This window comes from Micropterus salmoides, unplaced genomic scaffold (genome assembly GCF_014851395.1).
Source record: "Micropterus salmoides isolate LMB-PRFRI ecotype aquatic unplaced genomic scaffold, ASM1485139v1 Ms_hic_scaffold_10, whole genome shotgun sequence".
Taxonomy (NCBI): Eukaryota; Metazoa; Chordata; class Actinopteri; order Centrarchiformes; family Centrarchidae; genus Micropterus; species Micropterus salmoides.
In genome coordinates this window covers 20,392,072-20,412,568 of record NW_024040041.1, presented here as the reverse complement: position 1 = coordinate 20,412,568, position 20,497 = coordinate 20,392,072, and the positions used below count along the sequence as shown (strand labels likewise).

Here is a 20,497-nt window from a genome sequence, read left to right as displayed (position 1 = left end):
AAATTTACGAGACGCAAGCAATGGAAAACAAGGCAATGTATTTCCCCCATTAGCCTCCCTGACATTCAGTTGACAATCGCCATGATAAAAAGAGAATAATTTCTTCACCCCTGCCCTGCGGGCTCTCGCTTTGACCCGGCGGAAAGGGCTGTCCATCACAACAGTCAAAACAAAAGGAAGAAAGAGTTGATGTTGAGGATTAGCATTGTATAAAATGTGTCTAGTATTAAAGAGACAGGGCCAGTGTGGTAGTTAATCCTCAAGCTTGGTGGCTGATATCCAGCTGAGTGGCTGTTGTTAGCTAGGGGGGCCTATTGGGGGGACGCTTTCTCATGGAGACGCTGTGCTGAGCTGGCGGCCCGCCTGGAGCTGCCAGGTGAGAGCCAGATCAGGGCAGGGTTGGGCCTGTGGGTCTGGGCCAGACAGGTTTCAGCCTCTTTCATAAAGAGCCCCCTAGGCAGAATACACAGCCTGCTGGATGCAACCTGAGCCAAGTGCTCCCCATCCCCTACCCAAATACATAAACCACTACATAATGGTAATGCATGCTTACATACACCCCACCACCACCACCCACTCCACCCCTTTATTCTGAGACATGGCAGGTAAATTAATTGGCCGTGAGTATGTAACGTATATGCCGAGATAAAGGTGCACTGTCTGGCCGAGGCATAGCGTAACGGCCATAATGATGGCTCCATTGTGTTGATGTTGAGGGGGGTAGTTAGCGGCACAGCCTGCGGGGCCCTTGCTTTAGGGCTGGATAGTCTGATTAATAGTAGGGAATGCTTTGAAGTGACACCCGAGTGCACCGGCTTACAGGCTAATAGCAAAACCATCAGTATAGGGAGAGTTCCCTCTTCCTCAGTCTTCATTAGCTAACGTTTCCCCGGCGCTATCTCGCCACCCTCCCCTCACACGCCCGCCAAATCTACAGAGAGTCTTTAGGAGCGCTCGGGTTTTTATTTTTGCAATTGTTTCATGATTTCACTGTCATTTCTCTCTGTCATGTTTAGTAAAATAGGAGATTTTTTGAACATAGCGGAGAGGGAAGGCGGGGAGGAGGCCTTTACTCGCAGAGCTCCACCGCATAGGTGAACTGTGGCACAGCCTAAAGACTCGAGGGAATGATGTGGCACAAGTGGGACATGGCTGGGGACTATTCCCAGGATCCATTTTGATCTCCCGTACTGACAGACGAGCTACAGCTGTGGGTGTGTCTGTGTGAGTGTTTATGTGTGTGTATTTAGGAAGCCAAGGCAGGGTTGGGTCTGTCAGCTGTTGGAGTAAAGTAAACTATTAGCGGTGGAAGAAGGCAGTGTTTCCAGTGAAGAATTAGAACCACTTCTAATTGGAGTGAGGTTGGGCTATGATTACATGCTGGCTAATGCACTGACAGACCTCTCACTTGGCTTGGCTCTCAGAATGCTGCTGAAATGGCTGAATGCCTTTTGGTTATACAGCATAATGGGAGGGTGTGTGGATACACGTGTGTGAGTGTTTGCTACGTGTGGGTGGCTGCCTGTGTGTATCTGTGATTAAACTTGCTTTTCAGAGTATTTTTTCTCTGTGCTTTTTGCATGTTTTTTTGAGTTATGCATTTTGCTTGCATATGTGTGTGTGGGTTTGTGTGTGTGTGATAACTGTGTTCTGCTTGTTTTTTGAGTGCCTGTCGTTATTTGTAGTGGAGGCAACTTTTCTTTCCAAATCAAAACTCAGCTGGCGCAACTGTCTCTGAACAGCACGGAAGAAGTGTGTTTTTGCGTGTTTGAGTTTTTGTGTTTGTGTGTGTTGGGGTGTGTGTGTGTGTGTGTGTGTGTGTGTGTGTGTGTCAGTGTGTGTGTGTGTGTGTGTGTGTATGCCCACGGGAAAGAGCAATCAAAGGAGCTGTGTGGTAGAGAGATTGTATAAAAGGAGGGAGAGAGGAAACAGAGTGGCAGGCAGCTGAGAGGGCAGCATGTGGGGGTGGACGGGGGGCTGATGCAGGTGCCTAATTCTACCTCAGCCCTGGGCGTTTTATATTCCATCCATCTCTCTTTTCCACTTCTGCATAGGGATGTTGTGGTATGTAGTAAATCCACCTGCTTCAATTATTACGCTGATTAGCAGATATATCTGTGACAGTAATCAGAATAATAACACGCACAGATGGATTTATCCAACATTATACTGTAAGTCTTGTGCATAAATAATCAGGGAAAAAGTTTAAGAAGCTGTGTTCATTTTTCACCACATAATTTTAATTACTAATTTTTTGCTTGTGGAACAGCTTGTTCTCAGGTGTGCAGACGCCCCCATTGGAGAAGAAGCTGTGGTTTACTGTTTTGCTGGCAAGTGCTGTAAATCCCATCGCATTCCCAGCATATGGAATGACAGTTATGGGAGTGTATCTGCTGTTTCTTCATCAGGCTCGTAGGCCCGTGTTATCTCTCTTTTAACTAGACAGAAGGGATACAGACGTCATCACGGTTTGTCCGGGGGTCAGAGAAAACTTTCAACACAGTAACAGGAATTCTTTTGTGTGCATCTCCGCTGATTACTTCCTGGGTTAGTGATGGGTTATAGATAGGCTGGAGTGTTGCAAGGGCCACTCAAGGGATTACACGATCGACCTACAGGAGGCATTTTCATGCAGGAGGGCTTTCGGAGGTCAGCTGCAGACCGCGGCTGCTTAAGGGATCATAAATGGACTAGTTGTGCACATGTGGATTCGTTTGCAGTTGTTAGGAAACAAAACAGGACACGTGTTCAGTTTATTATGGTGACTTGGACGGTCTGTACCTTACATTACTAGGAAGCCAGTGAAGTATGAGGAGAGAAGTGGTCATCCTTGGTAACAGGGCTTTACCAAACCAGAGTCGTCTGTACAGATGGAAACTGGATGGATCAATACAGCTGGCATGGTGGAGGCGGAGTAAACTATGCAGCTGTGTGGGAAGGACAGGACTTTTAGGCATACTGGAACATGTGATGGTGCTGCAGATGTCTGTTGTTTTAGAGAAAGAATTTTATTTAAGCCATGAGGTCCACAATGAATTAATGCCTAGCTATTTTTTGGGGGGGTATATGTGTATAAATGTGTGTATCCCCTTTTGACAGATCTTCTTTCAGAAAATGGAGCTGCTTTGAGGATCAATACTGACACACTGTCTGCACAACTACTCACACACACACACACACACACACACACACACACATGCACACTTTTACGCTCACTGTCTCATCTGTCAGTTGACAGAGTTTTCTCCAGCTCTGTGGGTTCTCTTTCCAGCCAAGCAGATGGTGAACATTCAGAATGAAAGCAGATCCTAAGTCCTTTTGGATCTCCATCAATCCGGCAGTCTCTGAGGCCATCCTGCAAGGGGCTCAAGTTTCCCAGCAGTGACTGACTGAGCTTTCCCAGCTCTCCAACCGGGCCGTAGTCGCCGCCTTCCCTCCACAGCGCACATATGTCCAGTCCAACGGCAGTGCTTTTTAATCTCTCACATTCAACAATGGCCCCACGTTCACTCGCACAAACACTGGAGCTATTAAAAGGCTGCTGACAGTTTCTCCCAATTGCGCACTCCTTTTGCTCCCCACCAACTCAGCAGATAACTCCAAACGCAGCAGGGTGCCTCTGCTCTCTGCTCTCCCACATCCTCACCCAGTGTGTGGCACCCTGCTGTACATATAGCAAATGCTAAGAGCTAATTTCCATCATCTTCCCTTGTCTGGCAGTCCTGCTTACCTGCAGGAGCAGCTGTACTGTTCAACCATCCTCCCAAAACCCTACACCCTGTATGTGTTTTTATGTGACAGAATGTGCGGGATTTATTTCAGCGCACGTGCTCGGACATTTTAACAGGCCTGGTTTTAAGGCGCGCCACTTTGATGTCGGCACCACTCCTAACTGTAAGTGATTTTATGAGACCTGTTTCTGTGCCAGTCAGCCAGGCCACTGCGCCACAACCAGACTGGTGGAGAGCAATGTGGATGCCATTCCAGCACACACCATCTGGGAGTGTGTGCAAAGAGGCAGGGAGAAAGTGTGCATAGTTGTGTATGTGATTCTGCACATATGTTAAAAAGGGAGAGAGGTGGTTAGCACTGGCTGTGCAAGGGGAAAAAAGTTTGGCTTTTTGAGGGAGCCCTCATACTGCCCCTGCCTGCGTATAATGATTTATGAGCTTGTGAAGGAAATCTCTCATTTGTCACTTTTCATCTCTGTTCTCCACATCATCCTTTTTCCCCCTCTCTCTTAATGGAATTCAGCTTTTCCCCAAATCTTCCACCGCTCCCGAAGAACGGAGAGGAAGAGGGAATAAGGGAGGAAGGGGTGAGAAAAGGAAAGCATCCAGGAAGGAGCTGCTTTCTCTCTGTATCTGAAACCACATTGAAGGCTTGTCTTAGTAGAGATGTTTTAGTAAATATTCATAGGTGTTGACATGCCAGCCTAATGTATTTTTGTTTGTGGTGAGGATGCGTGTCATTAGGCGGTGTATACTTTCTGCCTGTAAATAATTCAAAGCACTTGTTACGGTGCTCTTCCTGATGCACTGTGGTTTGAGCATTATTGTTGTAAATAGAAAAACAAAACATTGGTTCTGAATCTTCTGTGTAACACTGTGTATGTGGAGAACATTTCTGGCCACACGGAGCCATGCACACAGGTTTGTTGCTAATACCTACTAGCCAGTACATTACCGCACTGGGGTCACAGTCAGGTCAACTGCAGTCTGGAGCCTTAGCATGCGCGCGTGTGTGTTTGTGTGTGCGTGTGGACGTGCGCTCATCATGTGTTTATGTGCCAGTGTGCTCCTTACTCACTCAGGTGCTAGTTATAAATCTGCTTCACCCTTTCCTTGCCTGCTGAGGACACAGCAGAAGCGGTTGGGGTTCCATCCTTTTTTTTAAAGTGGGGGAGGAGAGAGGAAAGGGAGGGAGAGGGTAAAGGGTTAGAGGGGAAGAGAGATAAATGAGGGAGGGGGCTTAATGAGAGCCCTGGCCCACATGATTATGGGACTGGCTGATAGAAATCAGGATCTTTCTCAAAGAAGTCAATTAACCCCCCCCCCCCCTAATTATGCATGGATTGCTCCACTGGCTCTTTACTGATAGGGCTGCTCAGCTCAGCTCAATATGCAGACTCATGCTGCCTGAGTCTACAAGGGGTTGTGTGTATTGTGAGAGGGATTCGTCAACTTTTTTTTCCAGAATCTTTTGGCAGTCTGCTTTCAACTCAGGGGTTTTCAAAGCCATTAGTTATCCCCAACCCCCTCATCTTTCTTCTCACCTGACAAGCTGAGCGCCAGTACTGTTCAGAGCCAGGAGGGGGCTCCACCCAGGAGGCCTCTGGTCATTAGTGCATTAGAGGCTAGATGATGGCTGAACTCTGTGGTCAGAGTAAATAAGCAGTGTTGTAGAATGTCAACACGACCAGGCGGCTCCTTCACAGCAGCCAGTGTTGACATAACTGCTCTCTTATCTGAGAAGTGCAAAGCCCAGCCCCACAATAGAATACTGTGCCAGAACAAATACAGTAAGGAGATAGAAACCACACTCTCCAACACACAAATCCATGCACACACACACACACACACACACACACACACACACACACACACACACAAGGGCTGTGAGGGAATGTGTAGCTTGGCACAACAAGTCAAAGCTGCTGCTGCTGCTGCTGTTGATGCCGGCACCAATATGGCACAAAACAATGCTCAGCTGATAAAGCAGGACTGTACAGTAGTAGTGTAATGAAGTTGCGGTCCTAGCGTGGGCTGTTCATGGTACCAGACTGCCTAGTGTTCATGTGAGCTCATGAAAATAATGGGGTGTTTAGGATCTAGAGTAATCTGGGTGAAGGGACCTAGACTCTGCTCGAACTGCTCAACCTGGCAAAGAATGAAGGCCAGCCTGACAGCCATGAGACGCCATCGGGCTTAAATGAATGAGCAGCATGTGGAAGTTGCAGCTGCAACTATCACTTGTGTGAGTGTACCAAGCGACACAAAGGTAACAGGGCAGAGGGGGCACAGAAAGAAAGATGGCGGTGGTTTGCTTTTCAAACCCTTCTTTAAGTACCTGTGTCACATTTGCTATTTTTCTGTGTCAAAACATTTCAGTAAGACCTCTTCCCCTCATTGCCTCACATCACCCTAATAACTCTTCTTTATTCTCCTTTCACTGTCTCTCCCTGCCCCTCCCTCTGCCCCCCCCCCCCCCCCCCCTTCTCTCCATAATGGCCTCTGCCAGGTCTAGACTGTGTTTGGCTCACAGTGGCGTTGTGATAACCTGCTGAAAGCTGTTTCTCTCCCATGGATAGGGGGACACCCAGCTGAGGTTTCCCTGTGCTACCTCTCCCTCATGCTTCCTCCCTTTAACTCTACGGCCGTGACTCGCTGTCTTCCTTCCACAGATTCCCCAAATCATTTCACTGGTCAGGCCCATCACATAGCTTGAGGTTTTCTGGCCCAACGTGTAGGTGCTGACATGTTTTACGGCCAGCAGAGCTCAGCGTATATTAAAGAAAAATAAGAAAAGCCAACATGTGCACTCAGAGGCACGCTGTTCAAAGTCGGTTTAATGGTTACTCTGGGATGTAGGGTTTTTATTTGAAACCCAAAACACTGCCAGTAGTGCTATTGAGCATGGCCACTTGGAAAATATATGATTTTAATTTCCATCCCGCTAACATGCGTGTGTATATATAGTGGTATTTTTGTATGCCTTTTCAGTGAGTGTATCTGTGTGCGTGGGTGTGTGTGTGTGTGTGTGTGTGTGTGTTTGAGGATGTGCTATGGCAAGCAAAATGAGCAGCTGCAACACATCTGTTAACTTCGATCAGATGCTGCAAGCCTCTTGTAACCCCACAAGGCCTCCCTCCTCCTATGCTGATTCATAATACGACCTGCAGACAAATACTGTGTAGTGTTGGAGGGGATAACACGTGACTGTCCGGCCCGCCCACCCGTCCAGCGGACTAGATGTGATCACTGCCAAGGAAATAAGATGACTGCAATGGTAGCTGTGCAGCCAACCAACCAGACAGACAAGCCATGAGCAGTTGATCAAGTGATATCCCTCCCCACCGTCCCCCTGACTTGACCTTGGATTGTGCCTTTTCTGCTCCTAGCTGTTAAAGCCTACATCAAGCTAACCAGCTGGAGAGGAGAGGAGAGGCTTTTTATGGCTGCCCTGCTCTATGTTACACTTCATCTGCTCATGTTCGGGTGAGGATGACCTTCTCTCCTCTGTACAGATTGCAGGAAATGCTCCTAATATTACTCATCTCTGCTCAAGTGTGTTGCTGCAGATGTTGAGCAGGCCCCGGCAGCAACATTCCATGGATGACCAGTGTCAGCTGTCGGAGGCATAACTCAACTTTAAAACCTAGTTTGTCAGATGCATTTCATAAAACAATTTACTGTGTGATTAGACTGACCTTGTACACACTTGAAAGTGTAGGCTGCTACAGTGGGGAAAAAAGGTGGTTATCTGTATGGGCCAATTGGAGTATTGTCCGTATGGCTAAGAAGCTTTACAACAACAGAAGTCAGGGAGACGCGCGCGTATTATACAGCGTGTTCTTTACAAGGTAATGCTGTATATCGTTTGGCCTTGGCTACCCAGGTGCCTTCCCTCCCCTTGTCTGTAGGTTATCAGAACAAAAATGCTTGCATTTGTCTTGGCAAACGCTACAAGAATTAAAAAATTCTCCTTTGTTCCACTCGTGAACCAGCAGCAAATTATATTCAGGGCTGCAGAAAGACCTTGGGCTGGCTGGTTGGCGCGGCAGCTCTAAGCTCTGTTATCTGCACTGTTCTGTCTCTGTGCCTCTGACAGGCTACATCAGAAGGAGAGAAGCCAGAGCAGGGAGCTGCCTTCTGTTTCTCTCACACACATCACTCCAGGACTTTATCATATTACAGGCCAATCCAAGAGAACTCAGAGGACAGCAGCAAAGCCATCTCTTCAACCACCAGGCCCCCTCATGTCCAGCACTGCTCCCCATGACCTAAAGGAGGCGCCGGGCCACAGATGGAAGAGGGAGGGAGAGAGGATGGGAGGACAAGAGAGATCAGGACATTCCGACAAGCCCTGGTTGCCAGTTGAATGCTGGGATGCTGATTTATGGGCGGTTCTGACAGAGGGAGGGGTAAACCTGTGACTTCCCATAAAACAAGACGTTCATTACCCTCCCAAGCCTCAGAAAAACTGGTGGACGAACAAGAGCAGAGAAGCAGAGTGCAAGTGGGATGAGGGAGTGGGAGGGAAAGTGGTTTTTAAAAACCCAAAAAATGAAGAGAAAGTGTTTCCATTTTGAAACACGCGGATGATTGCAACTGAGGGAAGAGAGTGAGGTGATGAGGGAGGACAGAAATATGGAGCTGAGCAGCAGGGGAAGGAGGCAGAGTGATGGAGGGATGATGGAGAGGGTGTGAGGATGGAAAGGGAAAACTGAGAAGGAGAATGAGTGATGGGGCTCGAAGGACCAAAGGGAGAAGAGGGGATGAAAGTGAAAAAGGGAAGACAGCAGGCAAAATCTGCCCCAATGATTCGAGCTGCTTGCAGATTTATGTGGTGTTGTGGGTATCATTATACATCAACCAGAGGAGATGGGGAGACTCAAGCAATGTGACGCCTATGGGGCTGTGTGTGTGTTTATCTGTGTATGTATTGCACCACACTTTTATTCTCCCTCCACACTCTGTTCATGTCTCCTCCAAAGCAAACTTGACTTCTGAGTTCCACAGAACGCACTCGCCTGTGGTGAGGTAACATCCACCCACATCCACACTCCACTTCTCTGTAACCTATCTATCTAGCACTTCTGGTTGAGAGAAGAGAGATTTAGACCACCCAGGACTGGGTAGTCAAAGAGCTGCTTTGATGTGGCACAAGCATATGTGCAGTGCATGGGTACAATCTCTGCTATAACACACTCGCAAAACACAGTTTTACTGCCTCCTGTGCGGCATCATTACTCCTCGACACAGGAGCGGTGGGATGCTCAAAAAGAGAGAGAGTGAGAGAGAGGCAGCCACCTCCTGTGCCAGGCAGTGCCAGGCTGAAATACTGGAGCCGTATGGTCACCCTGAGGGAGAGGAAACCTGCCCAGTCTAACCACATCTCAATTAACCAATTAAGTTCAAAAGTTAACAGGGGACTAATTAGAGAGAATAGTGCTGAGCACTTGTTTTAATCTGCCTTTTTCCCACTACCAGGCATGTCTGTGTCCGTGACCTGGCTGGCTGAGCTCTGGCTGCGTCGGTTGAAACATGGCACGCAAGCTGCCGTTAGTCACCCATCCATCCCCATGGCCAGAACATAAAACCAATGGATTTAGACAGATCAGTCATCAGCTGTAAAACAAACCAGATCCAGAGCATTCCATGTGATGTTTCCAGTGGAACTGGAGAACCATGAAAATCCCATTTTTGGATCTGGAGATTGAGAGACCTGTGAGAGAATGTTCAAAAGTGGAGGACAGTTTTTAGTCATATCTAACGTGGCTGTTTCCTGTTCGCCCCCTCGTATTTGGCCCTGCAGATGGGTTTTAATGGATGCCAAATGGGAGGTTTAGTGCCTCACTATTGGCCTGTTGCAGTCTCTTTTTAACACCATCACATTAAATGACTTGTGTTTAGGACTCGAGGCTACAGCGTGCTCCTCTCGTTAACAATGTGCCTCAGGCAGAAAGTGTTTGTAACTTACCACTAAAAGTACAAATTTCATCCCTGTGTTCAAGAGAAGGAAGGAAGGGGGGTTGCTATATTGGCTGCTACCACCAATAAAAGATATGTGGGCTCTATGACACAATTGTAGTTGGGCTGCTTTGAGCCCTGGAGCCAAATGCAGTGTGTTTGGAATCAGGCTGACAGCTAGATAGAGAGAGAGGTGAGAAATCCCTCTTTGACACTGCTCGTTTTCCAGCGGGGATATCTTTGTGCTCTGATTTTTTTGGGCTTTATTTGAAGGCCGTGACAATTTAAGTTCCTGCATGGTTGATTAGCTGTGTATGTGTACGTGTTTCTGCGTGTATGTGTGAATGAGGAAGAGGGTGAGAGAAGTCTTGGATGTCAGGCTGCGGTTTGAGGGGTGAAGGACTCCCCTCTTGTATGTGAGGCCCCGGAGGATTCCTACCCCCTTCCTCTCTTCCTCCTCCTCCCTTCTTCACCTCCCCTCCCCCCTCATATTCATCTCTTCCTCTGTGAGATCCACAATGCTGGGAAGAAATGTGTCATTAACAGGGGAGACCAAAATAATGTTTATGGGCTCAAGCAGCACTGAAATCATTTTCCATATCAGTGCAACTGCATGGGCCCTGTGGGGGAGTAAATCTGATTTTCTCCTCCCTGTGCCAATGGGAAACATCATGGGAAAGAAAACAGATTGGATTGTTAGAGAGATGGCCTGACGCAGCTGTGGGCGGCTCTTTTTGTGTTTGGGTGTGTTGCTGTGTGTGTGTGTGTGTGTGTGTGTGTCTTCATGTGTGTCATGAGGGGGGAAGACAGAGACAACTAGAGAGAGGAAGAAAAAGAGAGGAAGCAAAATAAAAATGCGGATGTTTAGCGCGTGTGTGGATGAGAGAATGAGATGGATGAGCCCCGCTATGGTAATCACAATTTCATGCCTCAGGAATAAAGAGCCAGAACGCAACAAACGGCCCTGAAATGCTCTCATGTAACAATGGGTCAGTTAACAAGCACACTCACCAAAGTTTAGACAGATAACAAATGGTTCTCCTTGAGGAGTGTGTAACTGCCCTGTATACAAAGAACAAAGTGCTTCTGGCCCTGCAAGTGCTCAGCAAAATGTCAGGCCTTTATTGGCCATTCCATAAGAAACACTTGCATTTTACCCGAACCAAGAGACAATAAAGCAATTGCTTTAGTAGGTATTGTGGAAGGGGATTTAATAAAGTAAAATGCTGATGGAAATAACAGGTGGTGCTTGGAGAGAAAACATTTGTAACTCACGTAATGAGGGTCCAGTCCAAGGAAAACTGCATTGGTCTGGTGTAATATGCACTTCCTGTTACATCATGAACATTTAAGTTCTCAGGGCAAGGATAGAATGGGAGAAACTGAAAGCAGAGTTTAGTGATTGTGTGTTGTGACATTGCTTTTCTTGTGTGTGCTATTAAATCTGTGTTGTGGGAGTAGGGAATGTGAGTGAGCATGTGTGGGTGGGTGTAAAAGGAAGGTAATGGGCCTTGAGCTCATTTGTCCTGGCCTGGCCCTGCTGCTGTTTCGAATCTGTCCCCCCACCTCTTGTATCCCAGCCTGGAATGTCTGCATGGTCTTTACAGAGGAGGCCAGTGACTCAGCACACTACAAAATTCTCACACGGATCACAGTGAACAAACCCTAAACACAGGTCCAGTTGACATGTCCAAATCTAGCTTCCTTTAGCTAAGCCTTTTGTCTAACCATTATTGTCCCAGCTACTCTACGTCGCATTAAACATGAGCCACATGCCCTCCCGGTGCTTTACCCTTAACCTCCTCACCCTTACCCCAACTTCCCCTGTAGCCTTCACCCACACTGCTCAACCAATCAGCCAGCTGTTACTTTTACAGTCAGAGGTCTTATTGTCCCTTAAATGACACACTTCCTGCCGCGCTCCTCGGCAAATAGCTGCACCGGTGCTGTCCAGCTCATTATTTACTGTTCCCATTAAACGCCTCCTCATCAGGAACTCTTCCAGACATTGCTATCTCTTACTGTCTGCCACCCCCTGCCCACCACACCACTGTTGGCACAGGAGTGTTGGGATTAGAGGTGGAGTCCCTTTTTGACAATGATTACCGTCTCTGAAAAGGAGGCTTTATGAATGATTAATTGCTGTAAAATTGAGGTGGAATACCCCTTAAGAAGGCTAGCCAGGTAGTGGCACACATGATAACTGCCTTGCTGTGTCAGGAAAGCTGGCGTTTCTTTTGTACACATAGTGAAAGAAGGTCAGAAAGAGGCCCCAGTGCAGGTCATGGTCATGGAGAGAAGCATATATAGGTGGGATGTGTGAATGTTCTTTGATCACCCCACCCCTGCTAGAACAAAATATCCCTCAGAGACATTTTCTCCTATCTGTTTTCTTTGTAGCATCACGGCTTGTGTGGATCCATTGTTGTTTTCAGGCTCCCTGCCAAGCCAAGACAAGCCAGTTGGACTAATTTGTTCAGGATTAGAATCTCTTATCCCTATCATGTCAACTTGTATATTGTATAAACAGCTGGGTGAAGTGGGCGGGCGGCTTCAGCTGACCCTCACGAGCCAATTGTATTTGCATAGCACTTCTGCGGAAAAAAATTCCCAGAATCCCTTTTACCCTGCCATTGCTTCAATCGCGAGCAAGTGGCTGACCACAAAGCCACTCTGCAAACACAGGCTGTCAACTTCAGCATGACGACCACCATACGCACACACACACACATGCTCACATATGCTCAGTAACACACACTCCCACACACTCTCAGCTGCTCTTTCACTCTCAAAGTTTCTCACAATCCCTCACACCCTTTTCTACACTTCTAGCCTAAACTCTCGCTCCTTACCCCTGCTCTGGATGTTGCCCTGTAGTACAGACTCTCTTCCACCATCTATTCTTCCAGCGGCTTCTCCTGCTCCCTTTCCACTTCTCCCACCCCCGCACTGACCACATCCACTAAACTCACTCCACAGGCACGCAGTGTGGAGAGTGTCGGAGGCGTGCGCTGCTGGCACTTTCCCCCACCCCTGCACTGGGCCCAGCTCCAGGACTGGACCGCCTGCTCGCTCTCTCCCTTACTTCACTATGCTTCTGATCAGACCAGCCTCCTACTCGAGTTGTAGAGGGGGCCCACTCCCTCAGCCCCAGCATTCACCAACCCAAAAAGACAGTCGGGGGGGGGAACTTTTAAAGCAGGGGGGCAAACAACCAAAACAAAACAACCAAAAAAAACTCTTGCTACAGTTGTTTCCGAAGTGAGGAGGAATTTGGCTACCAGTTGCGCTAATGTTTTCAAGATGACTTTGACTGTTTGAAGGAAATCCCCCCGCTTTAGTAGCCATTTCAAATTCCTTCTGTGCTTTATTGTGAGGAAGTAGGTGCTGGGTTAGTCAGCGGCCCTCCAGGGTAGCGTGTGCAGTCTGTCTGGGGCTGCTGGTGTATGCAGTTGCCCAATCCAGTCCAGTCTCCCAGTGGTACTAGCGCGGGTCAAAAAATTTAGTTGTGGGCTTATGAGTGAATATGTGTGTGGAAAGTCTGGTTGGCTTCTTTTTGGGAGTCTGAATTCCTGGGCAGAACATGGAACTGCATCGGTAGGAAAGTCTGATGAGAAAGACACTGAAGTGGGAGTGAAACTCTTACCAACAGACATCCTGCTCAATATGTTTTCACTTGGTAAGTTAACATTCAAATGTCTATTATTTTTTCATCGCTTCTGATCCCTGCTTTTCAGTTCCTTCCTTATAATAGTCACGTGTTAAAGAGCAGCAAAACATGTTCTGGTGTCTTGTCTTACTGTGTCAGAGAGTTAAAGCAGTGCCAACAACAGCTAGCTGGGTTTTAAGCAGCTCTTGAAAAAGAAAAAGTTTTTTGTTTTCTCTTTGATCATCGAACTCTTCCTGATACTGATTTAATTTATTTGAGACAAGAAGGACGGGAGTGTGTGTATACACGACAGAGGGAGATATGTGAGCTGTAATCATTCAGTGTGCGTTGTGAACAGCTACAGAGCCTGGCTGCCACATGGCACTGACCGCTGACTGTGCAACCTCAGCTGGCTTGGGATCACTTGTTCCTTCTGTGATTGGAGGTCTTATAAACTAGTAGTGCGTATGTCTCTTTGTGTGTGTGTGTGTGTGTTTCTATCGCTTAGCGTTTCTTCTTCTTCTCTCCTCCCCTCTCTGGCACTTGCTGATCATTGAGCTACGGAGAACAGGTTGATGCAGTCACACCTGCAATTTTCTCTCTGTCTCTCTTCTTCTCTTGTCACCATCGCTCTCATCTCTCATTGTGTGTCAGGTGTACTTGTCTAGACGACACGTCCATCCGTCCCTTCAGGCTGCCATCTGCAGATAAGACGGAGAGCTGCAGACTACCTTGGCTCATTTTTCAAGAGCAGACAGGGAAATATGATGCACTGTGAAATAATTGTACTTTATCTTCTCTTAGACAATAGGCATAGTCGTAGATCTTAACTTGTATGTGTATGTGTGTGTGCTTTCATGTCCAAGCACACAAGTGAATGTAAATGGGTGTGTATTTCTCCAGGAGGAAATGTTGATCTGATTCCCAGTATTCAAAAGAACAACGTGTTGTGGGTGGGTGCTTGTTGTCTTCTCAGCTCCCCCCCCCCCCCCCCCCACATCACTGCTTGGGCCACACTTAGACTAATCCCTTTACATCCTATTATTGTATAATTCCTTGTTAAGACAGCAAGCAACCACTCACCCTCGACTTACATTAATGGGTAGGGGTGCTCATCGGAGCAGATTAGTGACCTAAACAGGGCAAATATTCCGACACCTCCCTCCCCGCAGCTCAACAATTGAAACCAGATTAAATTCTGCAGAAAGGTGTGTGTGTTTATGAGCTGTGCAGGAGCTAGGCTAGGGTGGGGTTTCAAGGTAGTATGGGAGGGCTGCAGTTGCAGAGCAGCACACTGACCAACTGCATCTGCCCACTGATGTTGTAAGGGCTAGTATTCAGCCTCCTTGCCTCGAGCGCTGTTTCTCTTTCGTTCCCATGACAACTGGGCCTTCATTCTCCCTGCGCCGCCTCCCCGCCTGCTGCTCACTCGGTGCCGTCCACGGGGCCTCTGCCTGGGCCCACAATACTGCGTGTGCAAGCATGTGTGTTTTGGTTGTTGTGCACAAACTAGACTGTTTCACCCCACACACCCACACTGGAACGTGGGCGGAGTACCACTAGTTAACACCTCCACCTCCAGAGGTTCTGGGATATTTTGTGTGTATGTTTCTGTTTGCATATTTGAACACAACTGCGTGAATGAGGGTGTCAAGGTGGGATGTTTAGATGTCAGGGAGGGAGGTGGGGTTCCCCCCATCCCAATGCTCCCATCTCCTTTAATTCTCTAATAGGATTAATCTCCATCTCTGTCAGGGATCGGCGCCGATTAGGATGAACATGACCCGATTTTCTTAAGAGCCCATACAAATGCACGGCTGGCACCACTTAAGAACCGGAGAAATAAATAAACAGGGTTTTTATTTAAAAAAGGCAGAGAAAACACACAACTTTTACAAGGAGCTGGCGTAGCGGTGGCAGGCCCCCTGAATCCATGTCACTTTTTAATAAGCTGCTAAATAAACAGTTATGGTGAGTTCAGCACTGGTGCTGTCATGCCTCGGACCTTCACTCCATTTGTCCCACACTGCTTTGGTTGGCAACCAAACTGAAACTGCCCCAACACTGGGGCAGACCAGCCAACCTTTATAACCTGTGTGCTTTCTCACCGACACCTCTGATTCATTAAGCTTTAATGGGTTTAGGGAGGGCATCATATTAATAGTGTTAGTGTCCTTAGATTCAACAGTGATGCTTGAGCGAACTGCTAGAGAAAGAGAGATTTGCACAGCACCATGCACAGTATATTTCTCAGCAGGTGGCAAACAGTAGACATATCACAGATGGAGGTGTTCTTTACTGAGTGACAGGATGTGGAGTCAGCAAAAGCCAATGTGACAGAGGTGAAGGCCACTGCAGTGCTTTTCTGTACCTACGACAGCTCAGATTGTACCAATTGTCAGCCCATGTCCCAATACAGACCCTGTGGCCAAACTGGATCACTGAGGGGTCTGATCTGGTTGTATTGTGGGAAGGGCTTTATGTATGAGTTGATCCGAGTCCCTCCTAAGGTTTTTCTTCAATCCCCTTCTCCCCGAACATCAGCTTAAACTTCAAAGATCCCCTTGCCTGACATCTAGACATTCCCTTTTTATGTATTGTCCCTCTCCTCTCCTTGTCTTTCTGGCAGAGGCTCTCTCCTCTCCTGGTGTGTGAAGAGGGGCTTCGCAGCCTCTCTCTGTCACACTCTATGTCTCTCTCACCCTTTCTTTCTCTCTGGGGCGAGGCTGTTAATAATGCAGGAGGATTAGTTGATTTATGTGAGCCGGAGGCACTGTGGAAAGCCGGGGATCCTTGGGGCGACAAGCAGAAAGAGAGGGTAGAGGAGTGTGCAATGTGAAGGGCGGTGCCATACAGGAGCCCTGGGTGTCTGGATGATGGGGGCTGGATGTGTGCCTAGCGAGCACACTGGCCACAATCCACCCCCCACTGCCCCCCAACCCCACCCTGCACTCAACAGAGCTCTGCCCGGAGCGCTCTGCAGGGTCAGGGGTGATAGGAGGTGGCAGTGGAAAAGGAAGGAGGGGAAGGAGGGCTGAAAAACACAGATACTTTAGTAGTCATCAGGCTATCAGGCTACCTCCTGCCGACATGTTGCACCCATTCCTACATGGTTGCCTCCTAACAATGTTTAAAGTCTTCCTCATCGTGTATGTGATTTTTACTGTATGTGTGTAATGATAGTGGCACTGATTGAAGGAAACATTCATTTCAGTTTAAACTGATTTTGCTGACTTTGACTCAATAGGTTGACTAAAACATTTTATAGCAGGATTCCAATTAACAAATGATAAACAACAAAAATGTCATTGAGAATCACAAAGAACTTAACACACTTTGCTTTTTAGATTTTCCATTTTGGCCAAATTTTGCAGGCTACTTTGTGTTGCACTGCTAAATGTGCTAGTTATTATTGTTTTTCCATGAGTTTGTGATAAACCGTCGCGTGAACACACACAAGGTTTTAAAGTAGCTTTCGAGGTAGACCTCTGTAAGGCTGGGGATTGTGGGGGATTTCCACCTGTCTAGGGCTGTGGTACAAAGTGTGAAAGAGGTGTGTCTGTATGTGTGCGAGAATGCATGTCCGTACCTATTTCTATGTATGAAGAGTGTGTGTGTGTGTGTGTGTGTGTGCGTGTGTGCGTGTGTGCGTGTGTGTGTGTGTGTGTGTGCGTGTGTGCGCACCTCTGCATGCTCCTGTGCTCTGGCCTATGAGCCATAGGCTATTTGGTGCAGAAGCGAGTGGCAGACTGATGGGTTTATCCCTGCTGTCTGCCTAGAGGATGTGCTCACTCACTGCCTGGCTGATTAAGACTTCCATGCAATTGTTCTCACACTCCGCGAAAAGGATCGATTCATGTTTGGACTGATTCATGCTTAAAGAAAATCAAATCACAGAGTGTTCCTTGTTAGATCAGCTCGTCACGAGGGGCTGATAATGAATTTTTACCATGTCACTCTCCCTTCGTTGTCACAACTAGCCCTGTGTGCACAATGTATGCTACACCAATGTGTGCGTTTGTGCATGTGTGCTCTCATCCGGGCATCTTTATACTTATGCATGAGACTTCACGGCAGTGTGACTTGGGGGAAATGATTGTGCAAAGAGCCGGGCACACAGGCTTCTCGCTCAAGTGCACTGGCGGTCTCATAATGGGAATGTAATTTAAGCACTGGTTAATCAGTGTGTTTTCTCGAACTTGCCCAGCAATGCATAATAGACAATCAGCCCCCAGTCACACAGGCGTTGCTACGAATGGTCAATTACTCATCATAGTCTTGTTAAACACACAGTTCAGCCAGTCAGGGACAGATTGCTCTGCTGGTGCCATCATTATGGTAAAGAACAAAGAAAAGAAAAGCAATGTGTCTGAGAGAATGTGGGACAGAGGGATGGAAAATAGGGACAATGAGGGAAGAGGCATGCACATAGTGTATTCGTGCTCATCGAGATGGGACAGAGGCGGGAAAGAGAGGAAAGGGCTGCGGTGACAAAGCAAAAGGAGGAAGGAAAAGGAGTAAAATGCCAAAATGGAACCAAAGAAGAGAGTGAGAATACAGCATTGTCAGTCAAGCAGGGAGAAAGGAAGACTGAAAGAAAGAGAGACAGAGAGTAGGTGAAATGGAGCAGAGCAATAAGAGAGATTGAGGGCATGAAAGTGAGAGATGGAGAGCATAAGATAATGGAGGGAGGGAGAGAAATTGAGAAAGGGACACTGGGGAGCAGGAGCAAAAGTGTGTGAGAGCGAGAGGGAGAGAGCCTGAGAAAGTGTGTACTCAGCTGTGAGATGAGACCTCAGTCTGCCCATGGGGAGAGGCGGTGTGAGGGGAGAGAAGATGAGGGGAGAGGGCTCTGCTGTCAGTGAGGGGGAGTAGAGTCTCGCACTCTTTCTCTCGCACACACACATATACACTCTCACTCATTCACCCTCTCCCCAGGGCAGCGATCAAATCTGCCTGGCTTAATGATTCCACCTACAGGGCCAGTTGGTCCATCCTTTTACATCTACATCTAGACCTGATGCTGTTTTCTTTCTTTTTGCTCGCACTCATGGTCACAGTGTACGTGCACTCCTCTAACCATGTTTTCTCTCCTTACCTTTGTCCATGCTGGGTACACAGGCAGCGGATTGATGGCCAATTCCTCCGCCTCCTTCATGGGGACCTTCCTGGCTAGTAGTCTGGGTACCCCTCCTTCCCACCCATCTCACCCTTCCCGGCCGCCCTCCTCGCCTTCCTCGCCCTCCTTCAGGGGCGGACCCCACTCCAGCGCCTCGCAAATCTGGTTTCCCCATTCGCATGAAGGTACCTCAAATCACACATGTACACAAACACACGCCCACAGCCTCACTCCCTCATCTGACCACATTGTCTGGATGAGGAGATATTCATGTCTTGGCAGTATTGGGGACAGAGCTTTGCAGGGTGTATTGTTACTCTGATATTGTGTATTTTTAGGCCGTGTTAGGTTTCCACCAAAGCACGGCTTGTAATCATCTAGCAAGAGCGAGGCTCCCGCCCTTTTATTTGTGCACTAAAATAGGCCCAGGCCCAGCATGTTTAGGATGGAGGACTGCACCATGGTTGGATGGGGACAAAGGGTCAAAAGTTCAGCCAAGGAATCTTGTGGTATTCGATTCACGTCAGCAAGAATGTCACTCAAGACTCTCCAAAGCAGCAAGCGCCAATGCAAGCCAGTAAAAAGTTGCAGTGATTGCAGAGCTTTCAGCTGGTGTCTCCATCACAGTTTAATAGGGTGGCTCCCACCCAATGCTCAGCATCACAAAACCCTGGCTACACACATACAGTCAGGAAAATATAAACACACACACTTTTGTTCCTCTATCCCTGTGGGGACATCTCATTGGCATAATGCATTTCCTAACTCCTTACCCTTACTTTAACCATCACTACTACATGCTTGACTTTAACCTGAACCCTAAGAAGTCTTAAACTTGGTGATGGCGCAATTGATAAGACACATTGGTGTGAGAGAGCCGGGTTCAATCCTTGAGCAAGACACTTAAAGGGCAATTTATACTTCTGCGTCAAATCGGCGTAGCGTAGCCGCTGCGTAGTCCCGTCGCCTGACGTGCACCTCCTCAAAAATATAACCGACGCGGACCGGTCGGCTGGGTAGCCTCGCAATACCTCCGAGACGAGTAGTAGTAACCCGCGCTTTGAAGTAACATTTACTAGCGGCCAAAACGGCGTCTGTAACACAGTGAATCAATATATTTGACCGTCGCAACCCGAGCGAAATGACTCGTTTCGCTATCAGAATGTGATCCATTCGGTCGGTAATATTTGAAAAGGCTGTACCAGCCGCACGTTTACAATTTTACCCCCATTTACGTTAGCGGAGGGCTAAACCGGAAGTTAGCCTGCTCGGCCGGCGAAAGTCAACACAGTGGACGCTGCAGCGCTACTGCCGACTAGCGTTTGGGGGTGTAATTGCAGAAAAAATATGCAGAAGTATAAATGCATGGCTACGTGCGTAGCCTACGCAAGAGTATTAATGGTCCTTAAGTGGAATTTATACTTCTTCTTCATTGCTTAGCCGGAAGTAGTCAGACTTTGTGTTAGACAGCCTGACAGCAGAGTCTCTGGATATATATCTGTATTGGGTTGAATAAATCAACATTGTGTGAACTTGATACCTTGTCTCATCTGATCCTTCTCATCAACCAATTTGGGGAAGTCATTGCACTTCAACACTGGGTAGCCTCGCAATGCCTTCGAGCCGAGCCGAGCTTTGAATTAACATTTACTATGCGGCCAAAACGGTGGCTGTAACACAGTGAATCAATATATTTAGTGATATATATATAGGAACGCACGTAGAACCTACGCAGTAGTATAAAGGGGCCTTTAACCCCTAGTTGCTCCAGAGGCGTGCAACCTTTGACATGTATAGCAATTGTAAGTTGCTTTGGATAAAAGCGTCAGCTAAATGAATAAATGTAAATGTAAAAAAACAGCGACACCAGTCCCCATGGGTCCCAACCGAGATATAGAAACACGCACATGCTTACCTTACATTTCTGCTTACAAATGATGCAGCCAGGAAGTCAGACAAGGATAAAGTAGAGAGATTAATGTGCTAGGGTATTTAGGGAATTCAAATGCTAAGGATGACAGATAAATGTAACATCTA

At 47.6% G+C, this 20,497-nt stretch overlaps 1 protein-coding gene across 10 annotated transcripts in view; it reads left to right on the top strand.

Moving 5' to 3' along the window:
• The window catches only part of LOC119890301 (BAH and coiled-coil domain-containing protein 1), a 64,336-nt gene that overhangs the window by 11,125 nt on the left and 32,714 nt on the right, over positions 1–20,497 (top strand). For 9 of the 10 annotated variants that reach the window (XM_038701579.1, XM_038701542.1, XM_038701525.1 and 6 more), the window contains exon 3: positions 18,463–18,645. In XM_038701579.1, coding sequence (XP_038557507.1) covers positions 18,463–18,645 — 183 coding nt within the window. Of the gene's footprint in view, positions 1–12,914; positions 13,372–18,462; positions 18,646–20,497 lie in introns of those variants that run through there. The other variant, XM_038701551.1, reaches the window with a different exon arrangement.